Source organism: Glossina fuscipes, unplaced genomic scaffold, assembly GCF_014805625.2.
Source record: "Glossina fuscipes isolate IAEA_lab_2018 unplaced genomic scaffold, Yale_Gfus_2 121, whole genome shotgun sequence".
Lineage (NCBI taxonomy): Eukaryota > Metazoa > Arthropoda > Insecta > Diptera > Glossinidae > Glossina > Glossina fuscipes.
The window spans coordinates 9168279-9188200 of record NW_023998464.1 but is presented as its reverse complement, the minus strand read 5'-3'; the positions used below and the strand labels follow the sequence as shown (position 1 = coordinate 9188200).

At 34.8% G+C, this 19922-nt stretch overlaps 1 protein-coding gene across 8 annotated transcripts; it reads left to right on the top strand.

Annotated features, from left to right (window-relative positions):
* Positions 1 to 14405: 14405 nt before the first annotated feature.
* LOC119640568 (protein hook) lies at positions 14406 to 18972 on the top strand. Of its 8 annotated transcripts, none has more exons than XM_038038689.1 (14): positions 14406 to 14654; positions 14741 to 14955; positions 15032 to 15065; positions 15143 to 15502; positions 15561 to 15991; positions 16046 to 16327; positions 16640 to 16891; positions 16965 to 17154; positions 17213 to 17334; positions 17393 to 17511; positions 17572 to 17624; positions 17997 to 18167; positions 18221 to 18323; positions 18381 to 18968. In XM_038038689.1, exons 4-14 carry the CDS (start codon positions 15364 to 15366, stop codon positions 18499 to 18501), a joined length of 1983 nt encoding a protein of 660 aa, XP_037894617.1. In that variant the 5' UTR covers positions 14406 to 14654; positions 14741 to 14955; positions 15032 to 15065; positions 15143 to 15363; the 3' UTR covers positions 18502 to 18968. The 8 variants fall into 8 exon arrangements, with proteins under 8 accessions (XP_037894617.1, XP_037894618.1, XP_037894621.1 ...); XM_038038690.1 differs by having other exon boundaries at positions 15127 to 15502; XM_038038693.1 differs by having other exon boundaries at positions 15032 to 15502; positions 18227 to 18323; positions 18381 to 18972.
* The last annotated feature ends 950 nt before the right edge of the window (positions 18973 to 19922 follow it).

Here is a 19922-nt window from a genome sequence, read left to right as displayed (position 1 = left end):
GAATCTCATCACGAAAGGTTTGCACATCGAGACTGGGTGGAAAGTAGGATGAGGCTATGAAACGTTTTGATGATGATGATGTCAACGGCAGAGTTATAGGGAATACGTCTGAAATTGACACCATTCTTAGCTAATATACTAACACCACCATAGCCATCATTTCGGCATTTGGTGGCTGAGGCATAATTCGAAACTTTAACTTCGAAACAGTTTTCATCTTTCAGAAAAACTTCACTTAAGATACAAAACTCAATCTTGTTTGAGTTTAAGTAAAAATCTAGAAAAGATAGGTTACGTCGGACACTTTTAATAGTACATTGTAAAAAGGATATCATGTTGAAACTTGAGAAAGAACCCCAGCGGATTTCCTCGCAGTACTGGATGCTCGAACGGGGCAAGAAATAGCACAGACAGACATTGTTTCTTCAAATTCTTTAATAAGATTATGAGGGATCATCGGACGGATACTTTCTTGAATCGTGAGAATTAATCTTTCAAGCAAATAGTTGTTTGAAATTTTCGGTCCAAGAAGGCTTGTTCCAGACGACTTGGGCGGTGTATTGGGAGAAGGCTTGGTGGGTGATTTGATAAGAGATTTGGAGGGAACCAATTTCTTTTTGACGACAGCATTGTATTTATTTTTGGTTAAGATTTTGTTGGCATTTTGATTATCATCCTTGGTCGAAATTGCGGACGTGTTCCCCAGGGGAGGGAAATTGCCGTCATAAGTGTTGTCATCGAGACATTCGAAATAATTTTCGGAAAAATTCTCTTTGACCTCTTTATACGAAAGATTTTTAATCGCTATTATCCTGTTGATGTTTAATTCAATTTCCCTATTAGGGCAACACTTATTGAGAGCGTTATGCTTACCTGAGCCACAGGACAAGCACTTCATCGCCTCACAATTTACACACTTCGGAGACTTTCCACAGTTAAGGCACCTGCTTTCTTTAGCTTTGCAGAATTTAGATACGTGACCGTATCTGCCACACTTAAAGCACTGCTTTAAAGTGGGTACAAAGTATTCGACCGGCAGATTACAAAAATTAAATTTTATTGCCTTAGGGAGGGCTCTCCCTTTGAAGCCAACTTTGATGCTGATTGTGGGAATCCACTCGTCTTTGTTGTTGGGACTTAATCGGAATATCGGATAAGGCGTTTTTAATTATACCATCGACACTATATGTGCATGGGATGTTTCGAATAACTCCAAATCTCTCAGTGAACGACCTCAGTATGTACGCTTTTAAATTCTTTTTATTAAATTCATTATTCATAACAAAATTGTTGGCATTGGCAGCGGAGCTGAAAAGCAGTTTGGCTCTACCCCTGCTGACAACTTTTAATTCTTTCAAGCCGTACATACCGAAATCCTTCAAGTAATCATAGAAATAGAGTTAATATTGATGCGATTTCCTTCTGCGTCCGCGCACGTTTCGACAAAAACGACAAAATTGCAGTTGGAAAGGCAATCGTACAAATTAATCTCGAAATTTGGGGCGGCTGCGGCACCCAAATCACAGGGCTTGTCGGTAGCCTGTTTACTAGGCGGAATTAAAACGTTTGCGTTAGCTTCTCCGTTATCAGATAAAAGAATATTATTCTCACCCAGTTTCGATCTCTTGGTGTGCCCAGTGGCGTTCATGTAAAAATTTTCAAAACAGTCTCTATTAGTAGTTATAAGATCCGACCCAGTCACCATAGGGAGACGGGCTGATGTTGTTTTGGTTGTTGTCACAGGGAACACAAAAAGAAAAAATGATAAAGAAAAACAAAAAATAATAATTGAATATATGTATTGCTTCTTAATTTTTCTCTCACGAGAGATTCCTCCTCCTTCCCTCCTTTTCATTCTTAAAATTGTTTGCTTTGGTTATTTTATTACTTTATTAAACCTCTTTTCCTTTTTTCAAATATTTAAAATCTCTTTCTTTTTTTTTCACTAACACCGGTAAACACAAAAATTATCCAGCTGCCGTTTGCGGAGATGATGTGTTGTGTCAAGTGTGAATGAAATTCGAATGTGCAATCCTTTAATAGGGCAGCAGTATAATCAATTACCACAGCAGCACAGCTATATATAAGATCCCCTCATTGCATCGTTTAAAAATAGCTTTCCAGCCGCAAACTAATCAATTTCCACATACGCTAATGAACGTGTAGCTCAAAATCAAAAAACATCTGAGGACGACTTAGATGATAAACATCACAAGGCCGATCGACAGTGAAATTTACTGTCTATTTCTTCTCGTTTACAAACGGCATCTGGACAAGTGATACGGAATTTCATACAACAGCCTCTCAGCGCGGCAGCAGTATGCATTGAGTTGGAAACTGTCGCACACAAGAAAAAATTGCCTTTCATTTGTAATACAACACGAAATTTTACGTTTTAGATCATTTTTGCACTTTTTTTCTTTTGTACACTTTCTTACAATTTCTTTATATATCTTAAACTTATTTACCACAATAGTTAATACAACACGAGATTTTATTTTTTGGGTAATTTTGGCCCCTCTTTTATACACCTTTTTACAATTTCTTTATGTATCTTAAATTTATTTGAAACAATAGTAATTTTTTTTCTTTCTTTTGGGATGTTGAGTTAAGATGAACCATCCCAATAAAATAATAGCTAAGGCCGATATGTTAAGTGTAATTGTAGATTGTTGACCTGTTGAAAGTGATGTGAAAAAAAAGTGTTGCAAACTTTGGCTAAATACAAAAAAGGACATTATTTCTTTGACATCAACAATAGAAATAAAACGTGATTTGACCTTCGGCAAACGGCAGCTGGATAATTTTTTTCTTTTTCTCGTGTTTTTTCGATGTTAGTTAAAAAAATAAATAAATAAAAAAATAATAAACCAGGAATTAAAAGAAGGAAGTGAAAAAAATAATGGTTTAAAAAAGAAACGACATTCTTGGAAATTTAAAAAAATAAAATATTAATTTCGTCCGGATTGGTAAATTAATTTTCACGAATAGAGCCGATTTCGATGATTTCTATACGAATGAGCATAACAAGAGATCGAGGATGGGTGGGAATGATGTTGGTCTATCTCCCAAAGGAGGAGCTATAGCTAAAGATTTGAGAGTGCTCAGAAAACAGGTACTTAATAAGACTTCTTATTCTGGAGCCAAAGGGATTGCAATGATATCAATTTATATAGCTATCTTTAAAACTAGTTAGCAAGAGCAGAGCTAAATTGCTTTTCAGTACTGCTAACAGCTTCGTCAAAGACAATGATTTCAAAGAAAAGAACTTAAAAGCCTATACTCCGAGTGGCTTCACCGAAAGGTTCGGAGTAATTCGGAATGTCCCCGTCGAATACAGTAAACACGAGATCATCGAAAATGCGGTCTCCGACGTGCCTATCAAGTCTGCTGTTAGGTTTCGTAGAAGAAATCCAAACAACAAAGGTGATTTCATTCCAACCTCTAGCATCAAAATAGGTTTTAAGGGGAACGCCTTCCACGAAGTAATCAAATTTAATTATTTGTAATTTGGCCGTGGAGTACTTTGTACCCATCTTAAAGTAATGCTTTAAGTGCGGCAGATGTGGGCATATCTGCGGAAAGTCTCCCAAGTGGGAAAAGTGTGCAACAAAGAGGTGCTTGTCCTGTGGTTCAGGTGAGCACAATACTCTAAATAAGTGTTGCCCGGCCAAGGAGCTGGAATTAAATATAAACAAGATTCTGGAATTACACCAATGTCCGAAGCACACCATCACTTATATTTATGCTGCTCCATTATATCCCAATTGCTAATTTCGGTCGCAGCGAATTGACTGTCAATAGCATTTTTTGGTCAATTGTTGCAAAATTTCTCAAAAATACACTTTTGAAGCTCGAGTAGAAAGTTCCGCCACGCCCAGCGTATTCACCGGACATAGAGACTTCTAAATACCACGTTAGAGCAGGTCGATGCAGCATGGCATGGCTGGCAAGTGCCAAGTGCCAAAAATGATCGATGCTGACAAACCACTATAAGTTTTTTCGACACGATATCGCTACGTTGTCGAAAGTATTGTAAAATGTTGTAAAAAATGATGAAAAATATTTTGATTATTAAAAATATAATATATAATCTTTTTTATATAAATGTATAAAAAATATGCATTCATCTCCCCTTGTACGTCTCCTCAATAGTTTTATACAATTTTTATAGGCGTGGCATTCGATTGAAATAAAAATTATATTTATCTTATAGTGAAAAGTCTTGTACATAACTTATAAGGTAAATAAAGATAAACCTTTACTAAGAATAGACGATATGTGCCTTTCAGTTTTCAGGGCCCTGTTAATATATGTCAAAGATTAGAAAAATTTTGAAAATTTTCGGTTTTCTTTGAGCTGCTTGAATTTTTCAGCATCATGAAAGTCTCCTTTAGGTGCATCCTCCCAGCGCGCAGATAACATTCAGTGTGAAAAATTTATTTTCTAAATTTTCCCGAACTTTCGGATAAACGAAGAGGTACATACTTTATTGCATTACTAATGTGTATTTCTTAGTTTTATAATCTCCGATAATGTATAAAACTGCAAGTTAAATCATTATATTCGTGTAAGGCCAGTTTGTAACTGCCCTACACCATTTCGCTTAATATCTTCATCATAGGATGGCAAACATTTTACATTGTTTCTATAAGTGAATGGATACGTAAAGTACCTAATTTGAGTTACACTTAATACAATAAATATTTAAATCAAATCGCTACTTCCAAACCAATTTTAACTAGAAAATACCGAAAGTTTATTTTTGTAAGAACTTCAAATGGTCCGATGGCTTGAAGTAGGCGTCCTCGGCGCACCAGTCTCATCAGTGCTAGTGTCGAAGTCGCTATTGATTTCTATCAGTCGTGATATTACCTCATCCATTATGGGCTTAGCCCCATTTACCACGCCTTGCATGAACTCAAAAAATCCTTCGACCTCTGAACGCATACTTTCCTGCAGTCATTGGTCACGTTTAACTTGTTTTTTTATAGTCTTAACTGCCCGCTTATATCCCAGCTCTTCAGCATACCATAGGTATGCTGTATGAGAGGTATGGACCGACACACCCTCAAGTCTTTTCAGACTATTCTTGACAGATTCTAATAGTTTTCTTATATGGTGAACAGTCATTGCTCGGTTTAATTCCGAGCTAAGCCTATTTGCCAATTCTTTGTACTTTCCGTTTGTCGACACGGCCCAAGGACGCCACAGTGTCGGATGCTCGCGGAGGAGCCTGCAAGGCGCTTCATGTGTTAACAATATTATTTTCAAATTTCAATAAAGCTGCACTGAACAATTGTTCTAATTGATATTCTCCTTGTGAAGCAAACATGTTCGCAAGCATTTAAGTACCGACTGGGATCACTGCTACAATTATGAATGAATCAATGTTTTAAAGATAATCCTACATATAAAAATAGATAATTATCAAGCTAAATTAAAATAAAACAACGAGTTTTTCCTTATTATTTTAAATTGATTGACAAAAAAAATTTACATTTTTTACATTTTAAAGTAATAACAATTCAAAATTATAAAAAAAACTTAAATGAAAATTTCAAATTAATAACAATAACAACTACGTACTAAATCCTCTAAATTAAATGTGGTCAGCTCCGCCTTGGAATTCTTTTTTTAAAATAAAATTACTTATTTATTTTTTATCACTGCGAACTGTTTTGTAGAGCTTTCATCAATCTCTACAAAAATGTTTTAATGCTTTAACACAACGCTTTTCACCTATTATCAACCAGCAAAGGTTCCTTTAATGCAACGATTTTTATGATCTGAATCTATATCTAAAACAAGATTTATCAAGATTGTGGTAAAATATTTTTATGTTCGTTTTAAAGCACATTTTCAAACAAGAATAGTTTAATAAGTAACTTCATTTACATATGAGATTAGAACAATTTTTTCAGAAGTTGCGATTTAACAGAGCCGACAAAAAATCCTTTTGATGGAGAGTAGATAATTTTTTGTGAGTTTATTATCAAGTAGAAAATTTCGGAGATTTTGATTTTCAGTAATAAATTTTTATTGTATGTAATTTGTTAATTACCAAAAGAAAAAACCAAAACATAAAAAACTCTTAGGGAATTGCATGTGTGGAAAATAACCATTTGTTGTTGAAATCCTTTCATTTTAGGAGTAATGATGGATTATTATCCGCCTCATCTATTGGCATTTCGAAAGGATCCTCATCTTTAAATTCATTCAAATCATCATTGGGCTCAAATTTAGTAGAAAGGGGAATGATGAATGTTCTACATTATCGTTTTCTTTTTTAACAACATTCTCGCAAAATGAACACTGTTGATAAAAGATGATATTATTTTGTAAAACAAATGGTTGTGAAGTATTAATAGAGGATAATGAAATGTCTAAGCAAAAAAAAATTATTATTATTTTTATTATTATTATTAGTTTCGTCAGAGAAATAAATTCTAAGGCTAAACTCTTAAAAGCACTAGCATCTAAGGCTATCAGCTTTTATTAAAAAAACTCACGAGAACCCACGAGCATTGACTTGCTAGTCGAGATTGTTCGCCTTCGGCTACTCAGGCGGATCGAAAAAAAAAGAAAAAAATAGGTCAATCTAGGTCATCGTCATTCCACCCGAAAATTAAGCGGTTGTGCTGTATAGAATGATAATAAATGATAATAATATTCTAAGTGTCAATCCGATTACAATACCTTAAATTCCTTTTAGTAGTCTCAACAATATACACTTTTCATTGCTGATGTATGTTTTATATTCCAGAAACAGGGCTAATGCTGCAGGTTGTGATGGAGTTAAGTATGACATGCTCAGAGCACTTCCTGGAGGAAGCTTAAACATCCTCTTGCATGCAGTTAACAACTGAAGGCAGGTAAAGAGTTAAATGATTTAAGTAGCTTTAGACCAATTTCACTGATATCTGTATTCATAAAAGCTATCAACCTCATGGTTAAGGAGAGACTAACTGGTTTCCTGAAAACTGAGAACATTATCCCAGCTCGTTCTTACGCCTATCAAAAACGCAAATCTACGAATATGTGCGTTAATGAACTGTCTTTTTTCATAATTACTTAAAGAAAAGCTGGTAAAACGGTTTCCCTGGGCATCAGCAAAGCCCATGATTGTGTCAACTTAATTAAGCTTGGTAGAATTCTCTTAAACTTTTCAACTCCTCTTCCAATACGAGTGTGGATACTACATTTTTTATGCAAGCGTGCGTTGGTAATGGGTACAGCAAAAGTTGAAGTGTATGGTGGTATTCCGCAAGGCAGTTATTTGAGCCTCATATTATTCAATCTATATACAGCTAATTTGCATGATCTTTAAGATGACAAAACTCATATTTTTCAATATGCAGTGGTTTCTTAATTGTATCTACGCATTCATCTTTTTCAGTGGCCTTGAATAATCTCTCGACAAAAGCTAATCTTTTTTTCGATGCATGCGGTGGCCCCATTTTTTATTTTATCCCTAGCAAAACAACTACTATTTATTTTGCCAAATGTTCTAAACGCAATCTAAACGAAATGAGGCTCTTTATCAAACGAACTAAAGTGAACTACAGGAAATCTCTTCGATTTCTTGACAGAATTTGAAATGACAGCCTAAGTCTTCGTGGACATTATGAGAAAGCCTTCTAAGACTGTCAATCTGGATGCGATATCTTGCGAGATCTTGTTTTAGCTGTTATCCCGGGAAAAACAAAAATCCAGATAAAAAGAGAAGAAAAAATTTTTAATATATATGTTTTTAAAAACAGAGTTTACAAAAATGCAAAAAAAAAAGAATAATTTCTCGCAGGAAAAGAAATTCACTTAGGATTTATATGAACTAATGTTTTTTATTTTATTCTACAATCAGCTTCAGAACAGAATATCAATTCAATATTTTACTTTATTAATACTACTAAGCTTATTATATAATATCCATTTATTTAAATTAGAGCCGATAGCCTGTGTTGCTAGTGCTCAATGTCTTTTTTTTAGTCTAAGAATTCAATTCATTAGTCTAAAATTAAAATAATAATAATAATAATATTTTAGTTATTTTTAAAAATTTCTTTTCTTTTTTAACTTTTTGACCCTTTCCCTTCCCTTCCTTTCTTTTTCTTTAAATTCCCGTATTTTTTTCACTAACACAGAAAAGACACTTCAGAAAATATTTTTCAGCTGCCGTTTGCTAAATGCTGTGTTTTTTCAACTGTTGAATGCGTTATGCAGGGGTTTTCTTTTTTTTTTTTTTTTTTTTTTTTTTTTTTTTTTTTTTTTTTTTTTTGTTTAGAGATGGATTGGACCAGTTAAGTTAATGTTAGATCCATAATCCAGAAACGAAATTGAGAGCGATTGATGAAAAAATTTAAGCATAGGTAGACTGATGTGGCAGAGTGTTCGCAATGAGAGGCTCTGTTCCGCTGTCAATCCATAAATCACCGTCCTTGTTACTGTACTGTCAAGATCCGGCTAATAATGCCGATAAAAGAAAAAGTGTAGGCGATTCGTGATTGTAGTAGAAATACTAAATGTAAAATTAGAATGAAAACTCAGCTGATTTGATAAAGGCAGTCAGTTGCTTCAAATGCCTAAAGTTACCAGCACGAAAAATTTCATATAGATTGTTATACAGGTTAAATATACTGAAAGATTGTCTAAGGATGTCATACCTCCTGCACTCAAAAATAAGGTGCTCGGCAGACTCAGTAATATTGCAATCCTCACAGATGTCAGAGGAGGAGACTTTGATCATTTTAAAATAGACCTTGTCGTAGGTGTGATTACTCATAAGACGGTGAAGAACTTTAAATTCCCATGTTGTGAATTTTCCTTTAGGTAGAAGCGTGGGTGTCAAAAAAGGGTAAATTTTGTAGAACAGCCGGTCACTTTTTTCTCTAGCTAAAACATGGTACTCATCTTTCCATTCTTTTATGATGAGTTTTTTGACTAGCAGAAAAGCTTCGCTGGGGGGGTAGTTTATGGACAAAACTGTACCATCGAACCTAGCTTGACGAGCATGGAAGTCAGCTTTTTCATTGACACTAAAACCGCAGTGACTTGGGATCCAGATGATGTGGCATTTTTCAATACTTGTGTCTTTTAAAAGGTTGTAGATGTCGAAGACATACGTATTGAATGGGTCTTTGTTCTTGATTAAAATTAGAGCAGATTTGCTGTCCGAGAAAACTACAAATTTTTTCAGCTTAATTTCAGATGCGTGGATGATTGCTTGTCTGATGGCCAGAAGTTCAATGAAAGTGGATGATAGTTCTTGTAGAACTTTAAATTTTCCTATAAGTAAGTTTGGGTATTCAATAATTGAAAAACTAGAGATGTCCGAATTGATAGATCCATCCGTTGCGTATATTTTGAAGTTATTTTCGAAGAAGTGGTTAAGTTTTTGCAGACAAGCGATTCGAAGACAAGACCCTGATCGATTTTTTTTTGAGTTGGTGATTGAATTAAGTAAGTTTAATTCAACTACGCATTTATCATGAATAATATTATTCCAGGAGGGTATTGAGTTAACTTTATTGAAGATGTTACTGAATTTTTGAAGCAGTTAGAGTAACTACTGATGACATGATTGTGTCTGGAAGCGACCTCGTCAAAGAAGGCAGGTTTGAAGATTTTTACCTTGAGAAGCTCTTTTGCAGTTACAAGATAAATTCTCTTAGCAACGGGGAGTTCATAAGAGATGGAACGTAAAATTGATGTTGGTGTTGAGGGGGACAAACCGGTACAACGTCTTAGGATTGAGTGTTGAAAGGTTTGTATTTTTTTTAATGTATACGCAGGAGCGTTACACGATGTAGAGTAGGGATATTCAATTTTGGATCTAACAATAGATTTGTAAACGTTTAATGCTTTCCTAGGTGGGAGTCCGGTGTGAATGTTGGTCAGAAGTTTGATGACATTTGAGCCTGTGTTGCAATTTTCGAGGCTATCCTTGTAATGCTCATGCGTGGTTAAACTTGAGTTGATTATTCTGCCCAAAAATTTAAAAGAGGAAGACGGACTGATTTTTATACCATTGATTGTAATGTAAAAAAATTTTTTGGGACCCTTAGCAAAGCGAACGACTTTTGATTTTTCCGGGTTGAAAGTTAGATTTAAGTCTGCACAAAGTTTGTGAAAAAGATTGGCTTTAGTGTCGAGGTTACGGACTGCTTCCATTAATGATTTTCCAGCAGAGATGATGAGGAAATCGTCAGCATATTGAAATAAATGGGTAGATTTGTCCTGTAATTGATGTAAACCGGCTGTGTATAAATTGAAGAGAACTGGGCTGAGACAGCTACCTTGAGGTAAGCCTCCACAAACTTCGACTGTATGTGAATCTAATACGAGAGTTCTCGAAGAAAGAAAGTTGAGAACCCAATGCCTATTTTGTGTCGGGATTTTAAAATCAGATAGAATTTGGTCCAGTTTCGCCAAGTTTACACAGTCGTAAGCTTTATTAATGTCTAAGCAAAGCATGACTACCTGGTTCCCATTTGCTTTTTCATTTGCAATTGTGAAAAGGACTTCATTAAGGCACATACCGGTGGAGATATTTTTTTGGTAAGCAAGGGACCTTGACGGGAGAAGGTGTGAGTGATTCAGGAATTTTGTTAGTCTTTCTTTAATCATTTGGTTGGTAATTTTTAGAAGAACAGGCAAGAGGGATATGGGTCTGAAGTTGGTGAATATTTCAAGATCTTTTACGGGTTTAGGAATGGGCACTATTTTAATTGTACGCCAAACGGTGGGAAACGAGTTGGTCATCCAGCGCTCATTTATAGCAGATAGCAGGGTTAGAAGGCTTGGCATGGGAAGGACCTTTATCATTTCATATTTGATTCCGTCATGGCCTGCTGCTGTGGACTTCTTTTTCGACTTAAGGACGTGCATGAGTTCATCAAGGGAGAATGGAGAGATGTTTTCCATCCGAGAGGAGGTTTGGAGACCACATGTCGAGGGAACTTGAGCTTTCAGCCATTCAAGGTAGGATTTGTTGTTGAGATCATCCCAAATGGGGTGCTTGTATTTCTTTTTTGTGGTGCGATGACCATTTAAAAATTTCCAGAATGGCTTTGTATTGCTATTTGAGCATAGTTCTTCGATAACGAGGGCTCGATGGCATCTTTTGGCTTTTCTAATCGATTTCTTCCATTCTTTTTGTGATAACTTGAAATCTTCAAAATTAGAAATATTGGGGTATTTGGAAAATTTTTGTTTAGCAGCCTGTAATCTACGGAATTGTGAAGTGAGCAGCTCGTTCCACCAAGGTTTTGGTGAGTAGGAATTCGAGATTTGGATGTCGGATTTGGCGTTAATTATTTCTTGTTGAAATGAGCACTGGATAGATTCGACCTGTGGCTCAAGACATACGTGAATAAGATTATTTAGGAGTTTTTTCCTCGAGATAAAGTCATTTATCTTGTACGAGGTAGTAGAGGTGGCATTAAAGAGAATAGGAAGGTGGTGGCTGTTTCCCAGGAAAATTTCTTTTTTAACCTCCCGTTTGAATGTGAGATGGGTTGCGTTAGTGAAAGTAAGATCCAACACGCTACCACAATTGTTGGTCGTAGAGTGAAAATAGGTTGGTGAATTATCATTCAGACAATAGAAGTTACTAGCTTTAATGATTTCTTGCAAGGCTTTGCCTTTATTGTTTGACACGGAGTCACCAAAGCAAGGGTGTCTTGCATTGAAATCTCCTGCAATTATGACATTGTGGAAACTATTGAGCATATCACAGAGACGATTAAAGTCATCCCGGAAAGATTGAATGGGGATGTTGGGCTTGAAATAGCAAGCAGCAATGACGATATTAGGTTTTAGACAAGAGGTTTTGATAATGACTATGTCAGCAGTCGATTTAAATGGGATTTGTTTGAAGGATATGCCTTTTCTGGCAAGGATGGCAACACCTCCATAGCCGTCACTTCTACATTTATAAGCGGAGTTGTAATTTGAGATTTTGGGATCGGAAATTTTTTCATCGGACAGAAAGATTTCACTCAAGATGGCGAAATCAGTACGGTTGGAATTTATGAAAAAATCAAGAGAATGGCCATTACGCCTGAAGCTTTGTATGTTATACTGTAGGAAGGACGTCATGAGAAATGTTAGAACATGATAGGGCCGACCCAGATGTACCTTGTTTTAAAAGATCAAATTTTGATTTAAGGGAACTTATTTCTGTTTGGTTGGTTTTAAGCATGTCTTCTTGAGAAGAGATGGAGAGAATCCTGAAAATCTTTTCCAGAATTATCTCCATTTCAGTGGATTTTGATGAAAGTATGCTTTTCAGGGGGCGGGGTAGGTCTTTTTGGCTCCTGCGAGTTGTTACTGTAAGTCGAGGGCGTCTTGAGAGACATTCTGTGCAAGGACTTGGGAATACTTGTTTTATTTTTTAAAACTGCATTGAAGTTTTTGTTAATTAAAATATTATTTGTATCAATAGTAGGGTCTCTGATATTGTTAGGAGCATTGCTGTTCTTCATTGCTGGGAAGTTTACGTCATAGTTTTCAAGTAAATTGTATGGGTTGTTAGAGAATTTCTCTTTGTATTCTCTAAAAGATAAGTTCTGGATGGTTAAAATTTTTTTTAAATTTTTCTCTTTCTTTCTTTTTGGACACTCTCGAAATGTTACGATGTGGTCCAGTGACCCGCAACCTAGACATTTGATTGAGAGGCATGAGTCCGTAGGACAGGCCGGTGACTTGCCACAGTTCAGGCATCTGCTTTCCTTACTTTTGCAGAATTTGGCGATGTGACCAAATCGGCCGCAATTATAGCAGAGCCTGACGGAAGGGATGAAGTAGTCAACTGGAATATTGCAATAGTTGAATTTTATACTCTTGGGAATTAGTTTACCCTTGAAACCAATTTTTAGGCTGTTTGTTGGGATGAACATTTCTCTGTCTGCAGGGTCTCTTCTGAGGATTCTTGTAACAGAAATGATTTCAATATCAGAGGTAGCTGAGTTGAGAAAGTCCTCTTCCTTAGGTGAAGGTGGAATGTTTTTTACGATCCCAAATTTTTCTGTGAAAATTCTAGGGATGTAGGCCTTGCAAGACTTTGGACCAAAATCATTGTTTATTATAAAGTTGTTGGCATCAACCGCAGTGGCAAAACCAAGTTTGGCTTTGCCATTGCTGATGGTTTTGATATTAATCAAACCATCCAATTTGAGATCTTTGATGTGTTCGAAAAAAAATAAATCTGAGTTAAGGCGAAAAGGTTTCTCTAGGTTATTGTTGCATACTTCAATGAATACGTAGCACTCACCGGTCGTGTCGTCACTATAACGATTTGGACTAGTTGGGTCAGAGCTCTTTCCTTTTATGGGACTACTATTATTGTTACTGTTCATAGAGCTGTCCTTATTGGGAGTCTTATTCCTAGAGGGAGCGATCGGGGACTTTAAGGAGGTGATATTGACATCCTCAGTCAAGTCTTTTACAGATGAATTGTTCTTATCAGAGATGATCTTTTTGAGACCTTCGTTCTGGGCTGTGATTTTTCTTTGAAATGAACCCTTGCTATGCGTGATTCGAACAAAATTTTCGAAATCATCATCGTTTGATAACATGTTTGAGAGCCTCACCCCCTTGAGGGGCGGGCGACTTTTAGATTTCGTGCTAGATTAAAGGCAAGAGAAAAGGATCAACTGACTTACCGAGAAAAGAAGGGATATGGAAATCAGCCGTTTTTGGTGGAACCGACAGAGACAAAGAAGAACAAAGCCTTGTAAGTTAAAGCAGTTTTAAGAATTTGACAGGAATCGCCGCTACTTGATGTCCAATGTACAGGTGAGTTGACGAAGTGAGTCTTGTCAGGATGAGGTTGAAGGCAGCAGGTGGTGCTGCGCAATTTGCGGAGAAGCACAAGGACGTCGAAGCCTTTGTTGATTTTGTTTAAATGCCGCAACTTCACTATATATATTTTCACTACTTCAAGAGTTTTCAGAAACAAAAAAAAAAAGGAGAATTTTTTTCTTTTTTTTGTTGGAAAAAAAATTTATTTTTCAAGAAATTTCTGCAAGAAAGCGTCTTATTTCATGCAGAGTTGCCGAGCGAATGCGTTATGCAGGGGTAATATAATAGACTTTTCTTCGCATAGTTTCGTATAGACACTTAACAAACAACAACATAAAACATATGTAGAATGTCTTAGTTTGTTATCAAATGAATTGACATGTTGTGTTGATGATTTCCGCAAAGATAGCAAACAATCTATTTTTTACGTAAAGAAAATGAGATGGATTATTGCCTTTCCAAACATTAATATCATTTTTTTTAAAAGGTAATTAAAATGCTTCCTACCATGGGAACGTATTGAGCTTGGCAACTCTGATTTTATTATCATCGTTTTAAAAAATAATTTACAGCAAAACTGTTCTAGATAGGTTAATTTAATTGCATACTTACCACACTTGCCTATAAATATTTTTGCCTTGAACAAATAGGTGCTTTTTGCAATTTTGTGAAAAATATTAGATACTACTAAAACTGATAAAGGGTTAAGTGTTAAAAAGCAATACAAATTATTTAACCAGCATAAAAACATAAACACCGCTTCAAGAAGTGAATGAAGAAATGCCAACTGGAATTTTGTATGTGTGCGTGTATAGAAAGAAAAGAAATAAGTTTTCAAATCAAAATAAGTGGTAAAACAAAAAATACATTATTTTTACTAAATTTCCATTAACGGCTTCTTTAGGAATTAAATTTATTATTTTCATTCTTCAAGTAGTCGAAAAATCGGAAAAAAATTGTTAGTTGGAAGACTTTCTCGCTAACTAATTATTATTAATGTTGAAGACATCATTCTAAAATCTAGCAAAACTTGTTGCAACCATTTGACGCACAACGTGCAATTGAAAGCGAAACAGTGATTTCAGAGTTTCCTTTAATTGATGGATGAGCGAGATTCTCGTAATGATAAGCGCTGCTTTCTGAACTAAACAGGTATTTTTCAAAAGGTCGAAAATGCATACTCTTACAATAAGCTTTTTTTTTTTTATACTTTTATATTCGTTATTAGTCATTATTATTTTTCATAACTTCTGTCAAGCAGGGTGAGTTTCAAAATTCTAGGTTGCTTTAATTGTACATCTGTATTTCACATAGTAGTTAAAGAAATTTTTGAAACTAGGCCAACGTGGAGAGCAGTAGAAAGATCATCTTGAATGATTTCGATATCTCTAGTCGAAACTTTTTTCCAATTTTAATATCAAAAGGTCGCTATTATTTATGGAGCACACAGGAACAACAAATATCAAAAGCTGATCAATCAACTAGGCATATCTTATCGTCAACAGGTTTATTCCATTCCTTTAAACAAATAAAAAAGAATAGGAATAGGAAATAACAAAAATGGATAACATGTTTCAAAGTTTATTAAAATGGCTGCAAACTTTGAATCTCAGTGCTAGTTATGCAAATGCTGAAGACTTATCTAACGGAGTTGCTCTAGCTCAAGCGCTTAATTTATTTGCCCCTGACGTTTTTACAGGTACTATTTTTTTTAAACTTGTCTAAAGCCGCACATTTGACTTTTCATTCTGTTTTAGACTTATGGTTGTCCAAAATTAAAACTGATACAGGAACGAATTGGCGTTTAAAAATGAGCAACATTAAAAAAGTGATAGAAGGTTTATATGATTATTATGGTGACGTTCTGAATTATTCCCTAGCAGAATATCGGCGACCAGATGCAATGCGCATAGCTGAAATGTGCGATATTAAGGAATTAGAACGCTTACTCCAGCTAGTGTTGGGTTGTGCAGTAAACTGTTCATTGAAACAAGATTATATTCGGCAAATTATGTGTCTAGAAGAAGACTTACAAGCTAATATAATGCAAGCATTGCAAGAGTTGGAATCAACTTGGCAAGGGACATCAATGTGCCGTAATTCCATAAGCATAGCTAATTTTGACTACAAAATATTGCAGGAGGAACGCGATCAATTGGCGCAAAAATGCTTTGAAACTGAAAAGAAGGTATAGTAAACAATCTAATTTTTTCAATCTAATGCATGTTTAGTTTTCTTTTAGATTGTACTTTTAGAGGAAGAGAAAGGTAATTTGCGAGCAGAAGTTGCAAAACTACAAGATGATTTAAGGCGTCACGAAACCGTTTCAACGATTGGAGATGACGGCGTTTCCTTGGGGCCTGTACAAGTTGGAACTGTAAGATATAATGACATGCGCCGTCAACTAGGTATTATAAAAGAAGAATTGTTGCAATCCGAGACAAGCCGTGAAGATTTACGCTTAAAATGTCAGCAACAAGAAACTGAGTTACAGCTTTTACAGGCCCGTTTGGAAGAACTAAGTGTAAGTTGGTAAAATTTGTGTATAAAATCTTATTTCGCAACAATGCGAAGTCTGGAAAATATTGAATTTCGGGTTCATACTTCCTAATCTTGCTAATAGCTATTTCTTCGGTGTTTTTTAATATCAGAGAAACATCATATATATTGTAGGAGGAATTTTTTTTCTATACGCTCTTTCAAGTTTCTTCCAAAAAAGCCGTATGTGTAATTCGCATAAATGAAAGGCAGCGTTGAATAGAATAATCGTTATTATCCCTTTACCCGTCGATATGATTTTGAAAATATTACTCGTTATTGAATCAAATTTTCCTAGAAAACGACCGCCGAACTTGCACTATTGAAGGACGAAGTTGACTTTTTAAGAGAAGCGAATGAGAAGCTTAAAATGTGTGAGGCGCAAATAAATGGTTACAAAAAGAAATTGGAAGATTATAATGACTTGAAAAAACATTTGAAATTGTTGGAGGAACGCAGCGCTGATTATGTCCAACAAAATGTTCAATTTGAAGAAGACGTAAAAAAGTGTGCAGCTATTAAAGGGCAAGTTGAACTTTACAAGAAAGAGGTAGGTTTCGTTGGCTTTCATTAAATTTTATTTGTTTATTTATCCCTTTATTAACTTCTATCGGTAAGTTTAGATTCAGGAGTTGCACGTCAAATTAGACCAAGAAATGAGTAAAAATGTAAAAGTTGAATTTGAAAATAAAAATATGGAATGTACAATAACTGCGCTAGAACGTAGCAAGGATAATTTGTTAAAAGAACGCGATAATCTACGTGAAATAATAGATGAGCTTAAATGTGGTCAGTTGTCTACTAATATAGACAGTAATAAGCATATCATATTATTATTATTTGATTATTACACGAGATTTATTTTTGACAGGTGAAACACTCAAAACTATGTCGAAAGAACTGCAGCCTACTGATCTCTTACAAAAATTGCAAAGATTGGAAATAGACAATAAGATATTACGAGAAGGACAAGGTAGTCATGCAGCTTTGGTGGTAATTGTGAGATAAGGATATAAAAATTTTGACTTTTCCGACACATTTTTCTTTCCAGCAACTTTTGAATGATGCCAATAAAAGAAATGAAAACTTACGGGAACAGCTAAAATCGGCTAACGAGAGAAATCTGGCTATTACACATTCATCTTTTAGCGTTGATGCTAACAGCAAATGGTTTGTAATCTAATAAACTTTATGAAAACAAATATTTTATTATATATGGATTTACTTTAGTAATGAGTTAGCTAAGCAACTTAAACAGCTCATGGAACTCAATGAACAAAAAGGTAACTACACATTATAAAAACTCACGCCTTATAATAATAACTAAAAACAATTAATACTAAGCTTAAATTACAATAATTGAGTATTCGTTTGTGTTATAATTTATTTAGTGTAATGAGTTAAATTCTTTGATTGGTAGGGAAAACAAAAATTAAAATACCAAGCATGTCTTGCTTTTGAAAGGAGAAATTAACTGATTAATCCTTTCTTTGTTAATAAAGTACAAGAAAAAAATATTGAAATAAAATTTCGCAAGAGTACTTTCTAAAGCAATATCATAATATCGGGAATTTGCCTCATAACTCGTCAGCTCATTCTGTTTGCTTCTTAATAGCTTTAATTTCTTTCGTTTTATTGTACCTAATAATTTGCAGCCATTCATCTCGACGAAGCTTTAAATCAAAATGCCGTTCTTCAAACTAAGATTTCTCAGTTAGAAAATAGTCTTTCTGGTCGTGAACAAGAACTTGTAATATGTGATACAAAATTTAGAAAGTGCCTTGAAAAAGCAAAGGAAATAATAAAAAATATGGATCCGCGCAGCGGTATATATGTGATATACTAAAACAAAGCATATTGAAAACAGTTGTACAATTAGTTGCAGATATGAACATTTTAGAACAGACGCAAAATCTTGACGACTTCCAAAAAGCGAAACCTAGTATGTTGGAGGAGAATCTGATGACAACGGCATTTTATAGGTATTTAATTACTTTTTAACGAGGAGTAAATGTCAATTTTATTCCAAGTGTCTTTAGGATTTGTGTCAACGCTCAGAAAGATGCTATCGATTCTAAACTAGCCCTTCTAATGGGACAGCGACATACGTTTTTATCGCGGCAAAGGCAGTCGGCACCAAGAAGTGTAAGAGGAAAGTGAAATTAATATACATACATAAATATTTATCAAAGTATTACTTAAAAAAGTAGCAATTTACTATTGAAAATGGCCCCTGTACGGTAGTAAATATACACCAAAAATATTCGTATTTCGTTAAAACATATTTTTCAGTTGTTAGTAAATTAGTAATTTCAATCATTAAATATATCCAAGTATTTAAATTTCTTTAATAAATAATTTTTTTGCTATGCTGTATCTCCCAAGCGTACTTATTCAAAAGCGAGAAAACGGCATTGTTATAGAAAAAATAGGAGTGGGATGGGCTCGCGAGACGAAGTGGCTAAAAATCATGGCAAAGGCAGTTTTCCGAGTTTCATCTGCTTTCAATGCGAGAGGGAATGCCAAAGTATTACGATCATATAATAATTTTTAAAACAACAATGAAAACAACGATGAAAGTATTGTCGACTATGCGATTTTGAAATTCGTAGTAAATAATGGTTCAGAAGGTGGTTCCAACGAACTAGTGACAGATATCAAAAAATTATAAAGAAAAATTAGCAAACAAAAACGCTCTCCACTTTTAAATTTTTAAGTATATGCTACAAAGCAACCACTAACTCCTTAAATGTTGATACGAACGTCGCGCATTTTATGAAAGATGAGAAATATGCGAATTTGTTTTGGAAGGGAACCTTTTAAAATGAAAAGAAATGCAAATGTTTTATCTTGAAATAAAGCGGTTTATGCATGCGAACGTCGCTAAAGGGATTAATAATAATTCACGAAAAAGAGTTTAACAAGAAAACGTCAACGAAATGTGGTATTGGTAACCTGTTTGTGAAAGAAGTATTTGCGAAAGGTAAAGTCACACAGAAACAAGTAAGAAAATTATATCCGGCGGGAACGCGTCTCGTTTAACCACCTTTATGTTTTTCGCATTCTACTCCAAGTTCTTTATTTGATACCCATATAGCTAGTATTATTAAGAAGTAAAAAGTAATCGTGGTGTCTACCATATTTATTTCAAAATTAACCCATTTTTAGGCAACAATTATAGTGTGGTCGCATATCGTGGTTAATATGCATCCACTTCGAAGTGTGACAGATTTATGCAAAATCAGCATAATGCATTTGCAAAAAGAAAAAAATGAATTATGTCACACTTCAACTAGCTGAAAATTGCATTTCGTAATGCAATACGACGCTAGGCGCGGTAATTAAATTAATCGAGCAAAATTTTATGCTTACGCTAACACTAAGGTATTTTTGTAAAATTTAAAATAAATGGTAAAATGAAATGAATGAAGATAATTGTTGTGAATTAACAATTTAATGAAGCGCTACACGAAAAAAGGCGTTCCATCCGCTTAAATTATCTAGCTAGGGACAACTTTAGACCGACCTCGCATTGGCATTAAAAAAAGTTAACAGTTTTGGCGGTATAAGCCGAACAGCAT

Coding starts and splice junctions, on each gene's coding strand:
- LOC119640568 (XM_038038692.1), top strand. CDS start 15,364: ATGGATAACATGTTTCAAAGTTTATTAAAATGGCTGCAAACTTTGAAT. Junction 15,503..15,560: donor TGCCCCTGACGTTTTTACAG/GTACTATTTTTT, acceptor ATTCTGTTTTAG/ACTTATGGTTGTCCAAAATT. Junction 18,324..18,380: donor ATGACAACGGCATTTTATAG/GTATTTAATTAC, acceptor AAGTGTCTTTAG/GATTTGTGTCAACGCTCAGA.